The sequence below is a fragment of the Culex pipiens genome, chromosome 1 (genome assembly GCF_016801865.2).
Source record: "Culex pipiens pallens isolate TS chromosome 1, TS_CPP_V2, whole genome shotgun sequence".
NCBI lineage: Eukaryota > Metazoa > Arthropoda > Insecta > Diptera > Culicidae > Culex > Culex pipiens.
The window spans coordinates 37,265,975-37,283,356 of NC_068937.1; the positions used below are offsets into that span (position 1 = coordinate 37,265,975).

At 34.9% G+C, this 17,382-nt stretch overlaps 1 protein-coding gene across 7 annotated transcripts in view; it reads right to left on the bottom strand.

Moving 5' to 3' along the window:
• LOC120414173 (pericentrin) overlaps positions 1–17,382 on the bottom strand; it is an 84,447-nt gene that overhangs the window by 22,162 nt on the left and 44,903 nt on the right. For all 7 annotated transcript variants that reach the window (XM_052710246.1, XM_039575238.2, XM_052710252.1 and 4 more), the window contains 2 exons: positions 13,746–13,940; positions 11,657–12,175 (listed from right to left, as the gene is read on the bottom strand). In XM_052710246.1, coding sequence (XP_052566206.1) covers positions 11,657–12,175; positions 13,746–13,940 — 714 coding nt within the window. The remainder of the gene's footprint in view (positions 1–11,656; positions 12,176–13,745; positions 13,941–17,382) is intronic.

A 17,382-nucleotide genomic window follows, 5' to 3' on the forward strand; every position in this document is an offset into this window, starting at 1 on the left:
CGAAAACCGTTAGTTCAACAGATCAACGAATTTTGTCCGATATCATTACATTATTGATTGATCGAGACTCTATGGACAATTTGACATAAAAGAATGCCTAGTATTCTACATCAATCAAAGTTTATTGACAGCATTACTCTAACTTAACAATTGCAACTAAATTTATCATCAAATAGATTTGGAAAGCATAGATTTATTTTAAATGCTAAGCAACAAATCAATTGTTCTATCCTGAAGTCCCAACCTAAATCCCACATTGTGATAGTGAAAAAGTCACAGAAGCAGCGGTGTCTTGTGCAATTGTGATATTTTCACTATCGGAGAACTACCTAGTTCACGAAGACAGCTTATCGGTCAACGCTTAAGCCCTGGGGCTGCGACAAAGCGAGTTCTCGTAGCATGAAGTGGTGTCCATAGTGCTTATAAAAAAGAATGTATACCCAAATTTTAACTAATGCACTAGGATCAAATCATGCCCCTTGACTTTACAAGGCCCAGGGTACTTTTTTGGAGCCTTGGGCGTTGGAATGTTAATCTGTTTTTTAATGTTTTTTTTCATGTTTTAAGTTTCAGATTTTTCAGTTTTCAGGTTTTGAATATTTTTATTTTCAGATTTAATTCTTTTTATTTTTTTTTGGTCACAAAATTAAATGATTATTGTTATTGCTTTTCCTTCTGTTTTGTTTCCTTTCGAGATCCGTACTAGCCTTATAGCTTTGTTAGATTTTTAGCAACTTTTGTAATAGGTCTAATGATGAAATTATAATATCTAAAGCATTTTGTGTTGCTTCTCCTTCTATTTTTTGATAATTAAAAATAACGTGTTTTTCGTCAATTTCAAAAACATCGTTTAGAATATCACATTTGTTAAGGGGTTACATACATGTAGACAATTTAAAAATTTCATATTACAGAAAATTGAATAATTCCACTATAAAAATGATTTCCAATCACTCAGATATTTCTTGATTAAAGTGTATAACAGATGATTTTAGCTTGACATTTTTCCATGTGCAATGCAAACTGTCATACCGACGACACGACAAGCCACTCGCTTCCAAAAAGTGGGTCCCAAATCGGCTTACCCCTCCGGTTACTTTGGAACTCGAAACGTCAAACCGGTCAAACTGACGTTTCCTTGGAAAAATTATTAAATTGGGCAACACTGCTGCTTTTGACGTTGAGAAATGTCAGCTCTGTTGTTTTGTTTATCGCAACGGCTTTTTGTCGCTTTTGCACGAGCTTGGTATTTGGTGGAATTTTGGTTCCGGAACGGAATAAGTGGCCACGGTGGCCAAAGGCACCACTTAGAATCATTCAATCACACGGACACGGACAGCACCGGTTGGTCCGACGGTAGAAATGACTCGACATTGGATTCGGCGGGATCGAGTATTGGCGTTGGACTTTCCGGGAGGACAGATTTTCGCATGAACTTGCGCACCTTGTGAGGGTTCAGTTCAGCGACGTTAACCTGGCCGCTATCGTCGCTGACGGCCAGTCCGTACGGATTGCCAAAGGCGTGATCCCAAAGGCAGCGGCCTACGATTTGTTTTGGTGTTATGGACACTACCAGTCCGTTGACCGGTTCCGAGGTGTTGAACTAATGTCCGTTGACCAAGTACAGCAGGCTACCGTCACGTGGTACGTACTTGACGCTCGTACATCGAGTGCGACCTTGTGCACAATCGGTGACACAGATCAGATTCTTTCCGGCGGCGTACGTGAGGGCGTGCGGAATTGAAGTTGACCGGGGTGGGACCGGCTGGAAGCATGAAGGTCCTCGGCAGGACGAACGAGTTCTGGCCACACTTTAGGATCAACCGACCATCGGCGGAGTATTTGTTGACGCGACCGTTGCTGTATCTGTCCGCTACGAAGAAGTCGCCATTCTTTAGGATGGCCACCGAAGCCTGCTTTCAAAAGTGCTCGTTATCTTTGATGGCCTGAACCAAACTCACCGTCATGACCGGGTTCGTTTAGGAAACCGTCAGGTTAAAGTTGAACACAGCGACGTCCATGATCCAGTAGCTGGTATTTTGGTTCTGGAACGAAAAAAGTGGCCATAGGAGCCACTTAGAACCGTCCAATCACAATCGTAGAGATAATGTGATTCTACGGATTGCTGGGGTGTAAGTTTAAAAATTTAATACAATCGAATGAGAATGGTTTTAGTAATGGCAGATTTGTTAAAACTATTACAGCAACCTTCGGTCAGCTCGACCAACAGACTCTGGGCAACATATTTTAACGGATTCGCCTGTTCAGTCTGCCGGCCAACAAAGTTTAAACTGGTCAAAACGAACCCACAGTTAACTTTCGTCCTGACTAATCTTCAAAATATTGCAACGCGGGGAACGCGGGCGAAATCGCCCAGCAGAACGTCCGTTACCGGGATGTTGCTGTCTTGATGAAACCAGTTCAGATCAAAACCATTAGCAATGCTTGCACATTAGTGTGGTCCAAATCCGGGCTTTCTCGGGGCTACCCCCTAAAATCAAAGATTGACCCATCACTAGGCTAAGTTCCAAATTTGAGCTCATTCTGACCACGGGAACCCCTCCCTCTAATCGCTTGAAGTTTGTATGGGACAAATCGTCAAAATGTATGGAGAAAAGCAACTGTTTCAGTTTTTTACCTGTGGAGGGCGCAATAGTCGTCCAATTTTTATCAATTCTCAGATGTAGGATCTTCATTAAATTTTAAATAACTTTCCCGAAGACACAATTTTTTTTAGATTTTTTGCTGAAAAGTTATTAGCTTCCGAAAATGACCGATTTGCGCAAACGACTCTAAGGGGCTACCTAGAAACAATTATTTTTTAATGAATCTGCGTGCGTGCTGCCTGCCTGGCAGTGCGCCTGTTATGTTGCCCCTTTGAGTCGGCCGCTCAAAGACGTTCATTTTCGGAAGCTAATAACTTTTCAGAAAAAAAAATCTAAAAATATGGTGTCTTCGTGAAAATTATTTAAAGTTTAATGAAGATCCTACATCTGAGAGTTGATAAAGATTGGACGACTATTGCGCCCTCCACAGGTAAAAAACTGAAACAGTTGCTTTTCTCCATACATTTTGACGATTTTTCCCATACAAACTTCAAGCGATTAGAGGGAGGGGTTCCCGTGGTCAGAATGAGCTCAAATTTGAAATTAAGCCTAGTGATGGGTCAATCTTTGATTTTAGGGGGTAGCCCCGAGAAAGCCCGGATTTGGACCACCCTATTGCACATGCAGTTCCGGATCATTGCGAGTCCCATGTCAGGTTTCACCACAGTTTCGGCAGGAAGAACCGCTTTGGGCGGGAAGCTGAGCTGGAGTAATACAAGTAAATTATTTCGTGGAGATTCTGGAAGCGATCTCCACGAAGTAACGAAACTCTTCCTTTCGAGCAGTTCTTGATTTTTCTACAATGAATTCCTTATGGGATTTCTACCACTCGAATCCGGTGCTCCATTGTGCATGTCCTCCAGTGATAAAGAAAGAGGTCAAGATGTCATCGAATCGGCTGAGCAACCAGGTGTTAGACAATCTGCAAGAGTTTGCGAACGTGACGTTAGAGTGAATTTATTCGGCAAATATTTATCAATCACAAAATATCTCAATGTTTTCTTCGCCGGTACAGCACATGCATTATGATTTAGCAACTGAGCTCGCCAGCGGCCATCGCTAGAATCTTCGTAACCTGCACATTCAGTAGCGCCAGTGAATTTCTGATCATCTGACTGATTTGGGTATTTTTTTCACTCTTATCTTCTTCTGGGTCGCAACATGGGAGAGAAGGAAGAAGAAATAAGAAGAAAAAATCACCTTCAAATATTTGGCCAAGAGAAGGGGAAGACCCCCTCTTCGGCGATGGTTTTGGACAGGTTATGAAATGTTCTTCGATAAGTTTCTGGTCCTGCTTATTCTCGGTCGGTGACGTCGACCTAGACAGAGTTCCGTGCCGTCAACAGCTCAGGGAATGTGGACAGCGGAATAAAAAAACCCCCAACGAAGGTAAAGGTCACTGGTTCCGGCCCCAGCGTTAGCGAAATGTCCATCGACCAGATCAATGCTAAGCATAGCCGGAGTGCGGGCTGGCCGAGCTGAAGACCTCGCTAAACAAGCTGCAGTATGGGATTGACAAGCTGGACCGGTTAAAGAAGATACGGCTGGAAGAGACCAGGATGAAACCGGTTCCGCCGAGCCCGGTAACGGCGGCCAGGAACCTGAAGGAGTTTTAAACGTTAGAGCTGGAGCTGCCGGTGAACCCACACAAACCTTTCGCCGCAATTGCTTATCAAAATTTTGCACTGCACCCCGCCCAAGGACAACCACAGCACGCGAATGTCCCCGCAGAAATCGGCCATCACGCTGAATCTTCTCGCCGCTCTTATGACCCCCACCAAATCTCCCTCGAAAGCCAACCCGGTGACGGCAGGCCCGACCAAGCTTCCGGTCTACCAGCGTTTCCAAAAGCTGGCGGATTCAGGCTGTCCGACACTGCAGTTGCCGCACAAGTACCGCTGTCTGGACGAGCTGTTCAAATGCATTGACACCTTTTGCGCCATGTTCCATAACGTTCCGGAAGCTGAAGCTGGTGGTGCATCGTTTAGCAAGGAAGAATTTTTACGAGGGCCGTTCCTGCACCACAAACCTGCCGGGGCCACCGGAATGAAAAGCGCAAGAAAAAATGAACCGAATTGAACAAAAACAAAACATAAAACAGCTGTTTCCAATGTTTGTAAATATTGAGTAGCTAACAGTGTTGCAAGAAAAAAATATGTTGAGGAAAACCAAGGGGTCTCTCAAAGCTACCGTGACTTTGATGCATCACGGCACATTCACGGGATTCACGGTGGGACCACATTTTGCTTTGAATTTTCCACCGAGTGTCTTGTCGTGTCGTCGGTCATACTTTGCGAGCGTTTTTCTCTACACGCAAAGCCGACATTAGTCTTTTAAGACTTAAAATTAGGCTTTATCGAACCTAACCGTGTTAAGTCTTTTTAAGCCTAATGATGGATTAGTCTTAAAAAGACTAGTTTCGTTTTAGTACGAAAAAGGCTAAATTTTAGGCTTAATGTTATCGTCAAAAAGCCTAAATTTTAGTCTTTTTCGAGAATGCGAGGGGATCAAAGCGGACATAATCCAAGATGGCGGAACTTGATTAAGACTTATTTTTAGGCCTAAAAAGACTTATTTATAGGTTTAAAAGACTAATTTCTAGGCTTTTGCAGGAAATGGGAGGGGTCAAAGCGGACCTAATCCAAGATGGCGGAACTTGATTAAGACTTATTTTTAGGCCTAAAAAGACTTATTTATAGGTTTAAAAGACTAATTTCTAGGCTTTTGCAGGAAATGGGAGTGGTCAAAGCGGACATAATCCAAGATGGCGGAACTTGATTAAGACTTACAGTATGTAAAAAAAGTATTTACACCCCTTGGGCACTATGTACATATTGTGATGAAACATCTAAACAATTTAATGTTGACAGAAACCTAGTACTACGTTTTGTTCAGAAACTCATGCCATACATTTTGCTACAAAAAGCTCATGAAAAGATGATTTCTATAAAAAGTTATATAACAAATACTATTACGAAAATAAAAAAGGTGCAAAAAAAGTTTGTACACCTTTCGAAAAATTAACATAAATAATATTATTTGTTGACAAATCACCATAATTCCAGTCTCCCAACTCCAAATAGGCATCCTTGACTGATTAAAAAAATAATTTGGATTGAATATAAAGTTTACTAACTACTTAGTATAAAAGTTTATATAACTCTGGAAATTCTATATAAAACTTATCTTAACTTAATTTTGAAATCTTCTAATTCAACTAAATGTCAATATATTACCATAGAATTGCTAAATAAACATTTTGGAGTGAGTATAACACCGTTTTGGGGGTATTTGTATCGATAGAATAGATTTTTCGTTGGAATTTCGTACCAACCCGGAATTACGTCGTCGGAAAATCCGCCGGCATCTGAACCGGTCCACAATTCACAAGTCAACCTATGTGGCATCAGAAAGGGCATAAAATTTCCGATCTTTTGATACCCATACATCCAGGTTTTCTATAAAACCCACGTTTTTAAATACCTAAGCAAAAACGTTGTTATGGTTTCGTTTGAGCAACCTGTCAAAAATGTATGGAATTTCGTAATTTTTGTTCTCGTGGATCAAACTTACTTTTTGCCCAGGTATTTAAAAACGTAGGTTTTAAAGAAAACCTAGATGTTTGGGTATCAAAAGATCGGAAATTTTATGCCCTTTCCGATTCCACATAGGTTGACTTTTGAATTGTGGACCGGTTCGGATGCCGGCGGATTTTCCGACGACGTAATTCCGGGTTGTTACGAAATTCTAACGAAAAATCTATTCTAGCGATACAAAGACCCCCAAAACAGTGTTATACCCACTCCCAAATGTTTATTTTGCAATTCTATGGTAATATATTGACATTTAGTTGAATTAGAAGATTTCAAAATTAAGTTAAGATAAGTTTTCTATAGAATTTCCAGAGTTATATAAACTTTTATACTAAGTAGTTAGTAAACTTTATATTCAATCCAAATTATTTTTTTAATCAGTCAAGGATGCCTATTTGGAGTTAGGAGACTGGATTTATGGTGATTTGTCAACAAATAACATTATTTATGTTAATTTTTCGAAAGGTGTACAAACTTTTTTTGCACCTTTTTTATTTTCGTATTAGTATTTGTTATATAACTTTTTATAGAAATCATCTTTTCATGAGCTTTTTGTAGCAAAATGTTTGGCATGAGTTTCTGAACAAAACGTAGTACTAGGTTCCTGTCAAACTTTAAATTTTTTACATGTTTCATCACAAAATGTGCATAGTGCCCAAGGGGTGTAAATACTTTTTTTACATACTGTATTTTTAGGCCTAAAAAGACTTATTTATAGGTTTAAAAGACTAATTTTTAGGCTTTTGCAGGAAATGGGAGGGGTCAAAGCGGACATAATCCAAAATGGCGGAACTTGATTAAGACTTATTTTTAGGCCTAAAAAGACTTATTTATAGGTTTAAAAGACTAATTTCTAGGCTTTTGCAGGAAATGGGAGGGGTCAAAGCGGACATAATCCAAGATGGCGGAACTTGATTAAGACTTATTTTTAGGCCTAAAAAGACTTATTTATAGGTTTAAAAGACTAATTTTTAGGCTTTTGCAGGAAATGGGAGGGGTCAAAGCGGACATAATCCAAAATGGCGGAACTTGATTAAGACTTATTTTTAGGCCTAAAAAGACTTATTTATAGGTTTAAAAGACTAATTTCTAGGCTTTTGCAGGAAATGGGAGGGGTCAAAGCTGACCTAATCCAAGATGGCGGAACTTGATTAAGACTTATTTTTAGGCCTAAAAAGACTTATTTATAGGTTTAAAAGACTAATTTTTAGGCTTTTGCAGGAAATGGGAGGGGTCAAAGCGGACATAATCCAAGATGGCGGAACTTGATTAAGACTTAATTTTAGGCCTAAACATACTTATTTATAGGTTTAAAAGACTAATTTCTAGGCTTTTGCAGGAAATGGAAGGGGTCAAAGCGAACATAATCCAAGATGGCGGAACTAGAAAATAAAATATTGTTATATATTATTTAAATATTTTTAAAAATGTTTTTATTCGGTAATTCGGCAATTTCGGAATACGACAGATTCACGGATGCGTTCAGCTTTAACCTGAAAATAAAAAAAACAATTTTTTGAAGATGAGTTGTGAGAGTTTGATAGTTATTTAAAAATTGAGTGATTTCATTTAAGAGTTTATCAGTAGACCAGGATTGGCGTAGTTTGGCAAGTTCGAATTTTTGAAAATTACGGAATTTAGGAATTAAGGAATATAAGAATTCAAGAATTTAAGAATTTAAGAATTTAAGAATTTAAGAATTTAAGAATTTAAGAATTTAAGAATTTAAGAATTTAAGAATTTAAGAATTTAAGAATTTAAGAATTTAAGAATTTAAGAATTTAAGAATTGAAGAATTTAAGAATTTAAGAATTTAAGAATTTAAGAATTTAAGAATTTAAAAATTTAAGAATTTAAGAATTTAAGAATTTAAGAATTTAAGAATTTAAGAATTTAAGAATTTAAGAATTAAAGAATTTAAGAATTTAGGAATTTAAGAATTTAAGAATTTAAGAATTTAAGAATTTAAGAATTTAAGAATTTAAGAATTTAAGAATTTAAGAATTTAAGAATTTAAGAATTTAAGAATTTAAGAATTTAAGAATTTAAGAATTTAAGAATTTAAGAATTTAAGAATTTAAGAATTTAAGAATTTAAGAATTTAAGAATTTAAGAATTTAAGAATTTAAGAATTTAAGAATTTAAGAATTTAAGAATTTAAGAATTTAAGAATTTAAGAATTTAAGAATTTAAGAATTTAAGAATTTAAGAATTTAAGAATTTAAGAATTTAAGAATTTAAGAATTTAAGAATTTAAGAATTTAAGAATTTAAGAATTAAAGAATTAAAGAATTTAAGAATTTAAGAATTTAAGAATTTAAGAATTTAAGAATTTAAGATTTTTGTAGTTTTTTTATTTTTAAGTTTTTGTACTTTTGTTTTTTTATATTTTTTATTTTTGTATTTTTGTATTTTTGTACTTTTTTTTGTATTTTTGTTTTTTTGTATTTTTGTATTTTTGTATTTTTGTATTTTTGTATTTTTGTATTTTTGTATTTTTGTATTTTTGTATTTTTGTATTTTTGTATTTTTGTATTTTTGTATTTTTGTATTTTTGTATTTTTGTATTTTTGTATTTTTGTATTTTTGTATTTTTGTATTTTTGTATTTTTGTATTTCTGTATTTCTGTATTTTTGTATTTTTGTATTTTTGTATTTTTGTATTTTTGTATTTTTGTATTTTTGTATTTTTGTATTTTTGTATTTTTGTATTTTTGTATTTTTGTATTTTTGTATTTTTGTATTTTTGTATTTTTGTATTTTTGTATTTTTGTATTTTTGTATATTTGTATTTTTGTATTTTTGTATATTTGTATTTTTAAATTTGAATTTACAAATTTTTGAATTTTTAAACTTTTGAAGTTTTATTTTTTTTAAATTTTTAAATTTTTAAATTTTTGAATTTTTGAGTTTTTGAAATTTTGAATTTTTGAATTTATGAGTTTTTGAATTTTTGAATTTTTTAATTTTTGAATTTTTTGTTTCTGAATTTTTGAATTTCTGAAATTTAGAATTTTTAAATTTTTTGATTTTTGAATTTTTTAATTTCTGAAATTAAAATTTCTGAATTTTTGAATTTTAAATTTTAAATTTTTTGATATTTTTAAATTGTTGAATTTCTGAATTTTTGATTGAATTTTTAAAATATTACAAAACAAAATATATACACAAACACACACACACGCCACTCATACACACTCATTCACAAACACAAACACGACCACAACCACCTCCACCACCATCACCATCATTTTCACCGCCACCGTCGGTTGTCCACTCCCGCCTCGTTTTCCTTTTTCGCTTCCGCTTTGGAATTCAATCCCCGGCGGATTGATTCCGAGATTTTCTGTCCTCTGTTGTCGCACTCAAAACTTCCACCAGCACTCAGAAACACAACGCCGTCCACAAAAAAAAAGTTCCTTCCCTCCTCCATCCGCAAATAACACGGCTCAATTCACGCCTTCCCGTCCTCCTCCACCGTTCCGAGGACCGGAATTTGGGAACAGCAGACATTTCGTTCGGCCGCCGTCTCACTCCTGCCGAACCTTCCGGCAGGAAAAACACAAAAACTTACCTGCAAACTGGCCAAAATCCTGCCCCTGTCCGACGAACAGCAACCACCACCGGCAACTTTCAACTTTTTCTGATTTGACATGTCAAATCGTGAACCAAAGTTTTATAGTACAGAAAAGCCTTAAATTTAGTCTTTTTCTAAGTTTTGCACTAAGTTCTAAAAAAAGCCTAAAATTTAGGCCCGAAAAAAGACTAATTTTTAGGCCTTTTTCTGACAATACTGACCGAACTTCAAAAAAGGCTAAAAATAAGTCTTTAAAGACTAATGCCGGTTTTCCGTGTAAACACAGAGTTGGGGAGCGTTCTTTTATTACGTAACGCATTTGTTTTTTGATTTTTAGACCGCCTTCCCCCCTCGTAACAAAATTTCCATACAGATTAAAAAAATGTATGGAGCGTAACACGGCCTTCGACCCCCACCCCCCAACTGCGTTACGTAATAAAAGAACGCTCCCGTGTTTTACGGGTGCCACGATATATCCAGATGAGATGGACCAAATTCAATTGAATGAATTTATCCAAAAATGTAGAAAAAAAAAATGAAATCATCGGAAGAATTTTTCTGGTTTCAAGAAAAAAAGATATTCTTTTTTATTTAAAAGACCGCTAAAGACATGCCGGAGTTAAAGGCCCATAAATCGAGTCAAAAATTGTATATTTTTAAATACAGTCCAGACTCGATTATCTGAAGTTTCGATTACCCGAATTTAGATTATCCGAAGGTTTGTTTGGGACTCCGAATAATCGAATCATAAACAAAAAAACATATTTTTTCGTTTTATTTTTTTTCTTTTTTTTTATCTCAAATTCCAGTTCCGCTACCTAATTTTAGTCAAATTTTAGTGGTTGATTGCCTACTAAATTACAAAACCCACATTTTTAGTACCGTCAGTTGAGGTGACATTGGGTCAAAATGATCTTTTACGGGTTTTAACATTTTTCTGGTTCATTTCAATGAAACTAAATTCTTTTAAAATGGTTGTGTATGGGACATCTTAAGGTGACTTAGCTGAACAAATCTCGTTCCTAAAACAAATCCTGTCATTTTGGCAGCTGTGTTGAAGTTTAGGTACGTTTTTGGCCAAAATTACCTTTTGAAAAATCTTTTTTTTTATATTTTTGTTGGAATTGTTCGAAAGGTACCTAAATGCATAAATAACATTTTTCCAAGGCCGATAATCGAGTCTGAACTGTAATACCGTTACGAGTTACAGCGTGACAAACACACACCAACTGAAATTCCTGAGGTTTTTAGTTTTGAATTCAAATGTGCTGTTTTGCGATGTTGTGCCACAGCATAAAATGCTGAGCGTTTCAAAACTTTTCAAATACTAGCGGCCAAAGTTACTAAATCGAAAACTACCAAGCAAAACTGTCTTACAAGACACTGGCGTTTCACGTTTTGAAATTCCGTCACCTTGCTGCTACGTTACGTTACCGATAATTGACTTTGACCGAAACCTACATTTAGGAAGCGGAGGGGAAACCCGTCAAAAGATGTCGTAAACTCGTCTTTCACCTCTCCCAGTGCAGAACCTTGAGCTGATGTTGGCCGAGACACGGCGGCCTCAACTCTTAAAATGCGTGCGCTTCTGTTCTGCCCACGGGTAATATGTTCGTTACGACTCCATATAGCACCAGCAGCGCTTTGAATGTCACGGGAGGGCGCTAAAAATAAGTGATTGCCACGTTCGAGAGAACCCGAACTCGTCTCTTCTGAACTGACCACGTCAAATCCCGCCGCCACCGCTGCCGTGACAAGTAAACACATTTCACGCGATAGAGAGAGAGCGAGACCGCGCACGAAAATGTTTACACAGAATGTCACGCTAAGCTCACGAAAAAAACATACAACTCAAGACTAAACTAGTGAAGCGGACTTACCGCATAGCTGGTTCGCACGCCGCCAATTTGCATCTCCAGATCGTTGATGCGTTTGATGGCCACTTCTTCGACGCGGGTGTGCCGGTGCAGTTTGTCGAAGATTCGCTGGACCTCGTCCACGGGCAGAGCAACCGGTGGCTGGCTGACCTCGCCGCCGCCGCCGCTTGACCCGGTTCCACTTTCGTTGGACTTTTTCCTCAGGTGCAGCGGGCTGTCCTGGTTCATGGAGATGTCCTCCGAGGGGCTGCTGCAAACGAGCGAGGCAGCCGAGTTGGAATGCAGGGTTTCGAGATTTTTGGTTTTGCGCTCGAGCGTTTCCTCGATGTCGCGCAGTTGTACGGTCAGGGCTTCTAGGACTAGGCTCTGCTCGACGCTTGGGCGCGACTGGCGCAGCTCCTCCTCGAGCTTGGCGATCTTGTCGTCGTAGCCGCGGACGGCCAGGTCCGTCTTCATGCTTTCCATCTCCTGGTGGAGGGATTCGTTTTGGCGGTTCTGGGCGTTGATGTAGTGCTCGAGCTCCTGGGGGATAAATTTGTTACAAATATTAATTAATATTTCTTCCAAAATTTAAAAATCATTTCAATTCTAAAATTCTCTCAAATTCCTAAAATTCCTAAAATTCCTAAAAATTCCTAAAAATTCCTAAAATTCCTAAAATTCCTAAAATTCCAAAAATTCCAAAAATTTCAAAAATTCTAAAAATTCCTAAAATTTCTAAAATTCCTAACACTTCTAAAATTTCGAAAATTCCTAAAATTCCTAAAATTCTTAAAATTCCTAAAATTCCTAAAATTCTGAAAATTTTAAAAAATTCTGAAAATTTTAAAAATTCTGAAAATTTTGAAAATTCTAAAAATTCTTAAAATTCTTAAAATTCTTAAAATTCTTAAAATTTTTAAAATTCTTAAAATTCTTAAAATTCTTAAAATTCTTAAAATTCTTAAAATTCTTAAAATTCTTAAAATTCTTAAAATTCTTAAAATTCTTAAAATTCTTAAAATTCTTAAAATTCTTAAAATTCTTAAAATTCTTAAAATTCTTAAAATTCTTAAAATTCTTAAAATTTTTAAAATTCTTAAAATTTTTAAAATTCTTAAAATTCTTAAAATTCTTAAAATTCTTAAAATTCTTAAAATTCTTAAAATTCTTAAAATTCTTAAAATTCTTAAAATTCTTAAAATTTTTCAAATTCTTAAAATTCTTAAAATTCTTAAAATTCTTAAAATTCTTAAAATTCTTAAAATTCTTAAAATTCTTAAAATTCTTAAAATTCTTAAAATTCTTAAAATTCTTAAAATTCTTAAAATTCTGAAAATTTTGAAAATTTTGAAAATTCTAAAAATTCTGAAAATTCTGAAAATTCTGAAAATTCTGACAATTCTGAAAATTCTGAAAATTCTAAAAATTCTGAAAATTCTGAAAATTTTAAAAATTCTAAAAATTCTGAAAATTTTGAAAATTCTCAAAATTTTTAAAATTCTGAAAATTTTGAAAATTCTGAAAATTCTGAAAATTCTGAAAATTCTGAAAATTCTGAAAATTCTAAAAATTCTGAAAATTCTGAAAATTCTAAAAATTCTGAAAATTCTAAAAATTCTAAAAATTCTAAAAATTTTATAAATTCTAAAAATTCTATAAATTCTATAAATTCTAAAAATTTTAAAATTTCAAAAAATTCTAAAAATTCTGAAATTTTTAAAAATTCTAAAAAAATTGAAAATTCTGAAAATTCTAAAAATTCTGACAATTTTAAAAATTCTAAAAATTCTGAAATGTTTTAAAAATTCTAAAAAATTTAAAATTTTTAAAAATTCTTAAAAATTTTAAATTTATTAAAAATTCTAAAAATTCTGAAAATTCTGAAAATTCTGAAAATTCTAAAAGTTCTGAAAATTCTAAAAGTTCTGAAAATTCTAGAAAATTCCAAAATTTCTGAAAATTCTAAAAATTCTAAAAAAAATTAAAATTCAGAAAATTTAAAAATTCTAAAAAAAAATGAAAATTCTAAGAATTTAGAAAATTTTTAAAGTTCTGAAAATTCTAAAAAAATCTGAAAATTCTAAAATTCTGAAATTCCCCAATCCTTTACCTTTATCTTGGAATCCAGCACGTGCTCGTTGACAGACTTGCCGTCGATCTGCGACTCCAGCTCGGTGATGATTTCCCGCAGCGTGAAGCCCTTGTCGATCGAATCCTTCAGGTCGGCCTCCAGCTTCCGAATGCGGTCGTCCCTTTCGGCCAGATGTGCGCCAAGTTCCTTGCTCTGCAGCTCAACCGCTTCCAGCTAGGCAAAGGATTAGGATATTGAGGTTGATACGGGACTACCTTTTGCCGATCGGCATACAGTTATTACACAGATACATTTAGAGGAACTTGCTTACAATCGATCATGCACATGGTTTAACCTCACACATCAGGAGCATCGAGAGGGGGGTAGCTGGGGCAAAATCATTCTCACTCACATTGAATGCTTCTTTTTTTTATTTGTCATGTTTAAAACCGAATGTCGGTTCATTCTAATATGTTTCTATTGGGTTCACTAAAAGCGGTATGGTTTGGTGAAAAACTACCATTTTGTGTTGTAAGTTTTGTTTGTTCAAACTGGAGCGGATGCATCGAATTTGCTTTTGCACTAAAAGAATGAAATTGAAAGTTTAAAATTGAGGAAAAAAAGGGTAGAATGTAGTGAGATCTTGAAATTTAAAGGATGATAGATGAGTTCAGATGCTGGATGAAAGCCAAGCGCGAGCAGTAAGTTTATGTGTACGTGTAAAAGTACAGTGCGCGTGAGTCTGTGTGTATGTACAATATCGATGCAAACAGAAAATACGATCATGTTATCACAGACAGAGTCTGTGATGTTATGCTCAGATCAGTAATTTTTATGTCAATTTTCTCTATCAGGTTACCGTCTGACTAAAATTTGCGTTTGTTGTTGTTGTTACATATGATCAATTTATTGCGCTGTTATTTTAGAGCGCATCATCCGGAATGAAGCAGAATAGAGCAGAAAGTATGGAGTTATCCCCTGGAAAAGATACAGGGTGCTCAAAACTGGTCAATATTACATCTGGGAATTTTGACAGATTTTGCCTAAAATACCGTAATTTTACATCATTGACTGAAGAAATTTTCATTAGTTCCTAATGATATTCACTTTTATACACATTATTTAGGTAAAATTACACAAAAATGATGTAATATTCAACCAACCGAATTTTCTAAATTCTTATTTTTTATACTGTGTACTTTTAACAGGTAGCAAGATAGCATCAAATTTTCTTCGTCAAATTTTAGCAAATTGCCAGAAAAATAAAAATTACAAAAATCGAATAAAATGAAGGTTTCCTAATATATCTAAAAATTATTAAAATAACTTGAAATTTCTGCGACATTATGCCCAGTAATAATATTTTTCAGAAAATAAAATAAAATAAAAATCAAGATGCCAAACATAACTAAATCTTAATTTTTTTAATAAAAATCAGAACAGAAAACAAAAAAAAACATTTTTTCACTTCCACGGGAAACATCTACCTAAATAATCAAATATCGTGAATATTAAACAGGACTCAGCCAAAATCTGAAATGTTCTTGAAAGGTGAATTTTAAGATCAAAAACACTACACTATACTATGCATTTTCATCGATTTCGAGTTATTGATGCAGTTTGGTTCAAAATTGTGTGCTCTTTCAAAAGAGCCTATAACATCCAGTACTTTGTTCTAGAAATCAGGATAAAATCATTTTTTTTCGTGAAAACTTAACACGTAGCCTTATGTATGGGACAAACTTCAAATGCGTTTTTCTCAGCTTGCTGTTTTTGCATATGGGACATTTATGCGAACATGGGCAGTATACAACTTTCAAATTTTCAAATTGTTATTATAACGAATATTACCAAATTTAGTCAGTTTCCCATGAAAAACTGATAAAATACAATTAATACTCTAATAAGCAATCTATTTTCTCAATATATTTCTCTACTCTAATGGAATTCATTTTTTCATTATATTCTTATTGCTTGCTCTTCCGGTCAATAATAAATTGGCGTAAGAATAGATGACTTTTTCTACTGAATGTTACTTTTATATGATTGTTCTTTTTCTTTGGTTTCTAAAAATAAATCAATCAATTAAAAAATTCTGTGCTTTCTTTCAAAAACTTATCACAAAATACTTGTAAAAATAAAACTTTTTGGTATGAGAATAACTGCATAAATGATTGATGATATCATCCTTGTGATAACTCGATGATTCCGAGAATATGGTTTTTTACTTTGACTGATTTTTGGTAATATTATTTAAGTATTCGTAGCATCCACTTCTCAGTGAAAGTTGTAACAATTTTATGTCAATGTTTGTTTTGCAAACTATTTGTCAAATGGATTTTTAATTGAAAACTTTTAAATTTACTTGAAAAGTATGAAGGCTGGAATATTCTTTATGTTGTTATTTCTAAGCAATAATTTGGGAAAAATTAACGATTCTACGAGATTTCACGGAAATCTTCAAATTTCACGCTGTCCGCTAAATCGTGAAAAATCACTAACCCCAGTGATTATTGTAGTTTGGTGTTGGAAATTTATCGGAATTTGTTTTATCTTAATTTTTTTATGCTACAAAAACTGTGTCCATCGAATGAAAAAAACAATCTTTTTTATCCAGGAAACCAGTTTGTTTATCATTGTGAAACATTTTTTTGGTTCGTCAAATATTCAGCCACCAACACTTTTATTGCTTTTTACAGAGATTTTTTTAGTTTGTGTCCCTCGACTCTGCTCAAGGTTGAGGGGAGCAGGAAGCAAATAAAAAAAGGAATAATTTCAAAATTATACCCCAAAAACAATTAACAAATTAGGTTCGACCTACCAATTTTACGAAGATTTAGGATAGATTTCCCTATATTGGACCTAGTACCTATATTTGACTTTATTGGATATTGGAATTGCAAGCCGCATACCAGGGTTATAATTTATATTTCAGCCAACTTTTTTGCAGGGACTGCGACAGCTTGAGCTCGATCTTTATTTATTGTTGATTTGCCTTTTAAAGCCGTCTACGCACTTCGGAAGGAACCAGTTCGACGCTGTCGTGCTATCATGTCGCACCCGCCATTTCGACGTTCCGAGAAAAACGCGTTTTAATGTTTGACCTTGAATAAACAAAAACGAGAGCACGCAACGTAAACAATGAAAAACACGTTTTGTTTGGCTGACCATTCTGTGCATTGTCCCGAAGTTTGGTTGCTGGAGTCCCGAGTTATAATTACAAATGTTTACGTTAGTCTAACTTGTACGTGCGTCAAACGCATCCTGACCTGAAATCCCTTTGGACAATTGTCGCACTTACATCAATTTTCAGTGGGTGACAAGATAGCACGACAAGATTGAAACTTCTTTCATATGAAAAGTGACAAACATCCGCGAAGCTTTTTTGGTTTTTATTGAATATCTCAGGATTGAAATCGAATTTTGGGGATCTGTGAAGGTCAAAAGGTGAGGCATTGTGAGCTGTACAAAATGGAGTTCTTAACTCAATTTGGCCCAAAATGCACGTACGACAAGTTAGCACGACGGCGACGAGTTGAGAAAAATTTCAAATGGGCAGCAGCGGCAGCGAAAGCAAGCCAGAGAAAACCTCCAACAAATCGTTCCCTCTCCTTTGTTCTGCTGTTCGTAAAGCCATTTCTTGACCCCTTTTCTTGGGAGGTGCGTATTGGCCCTA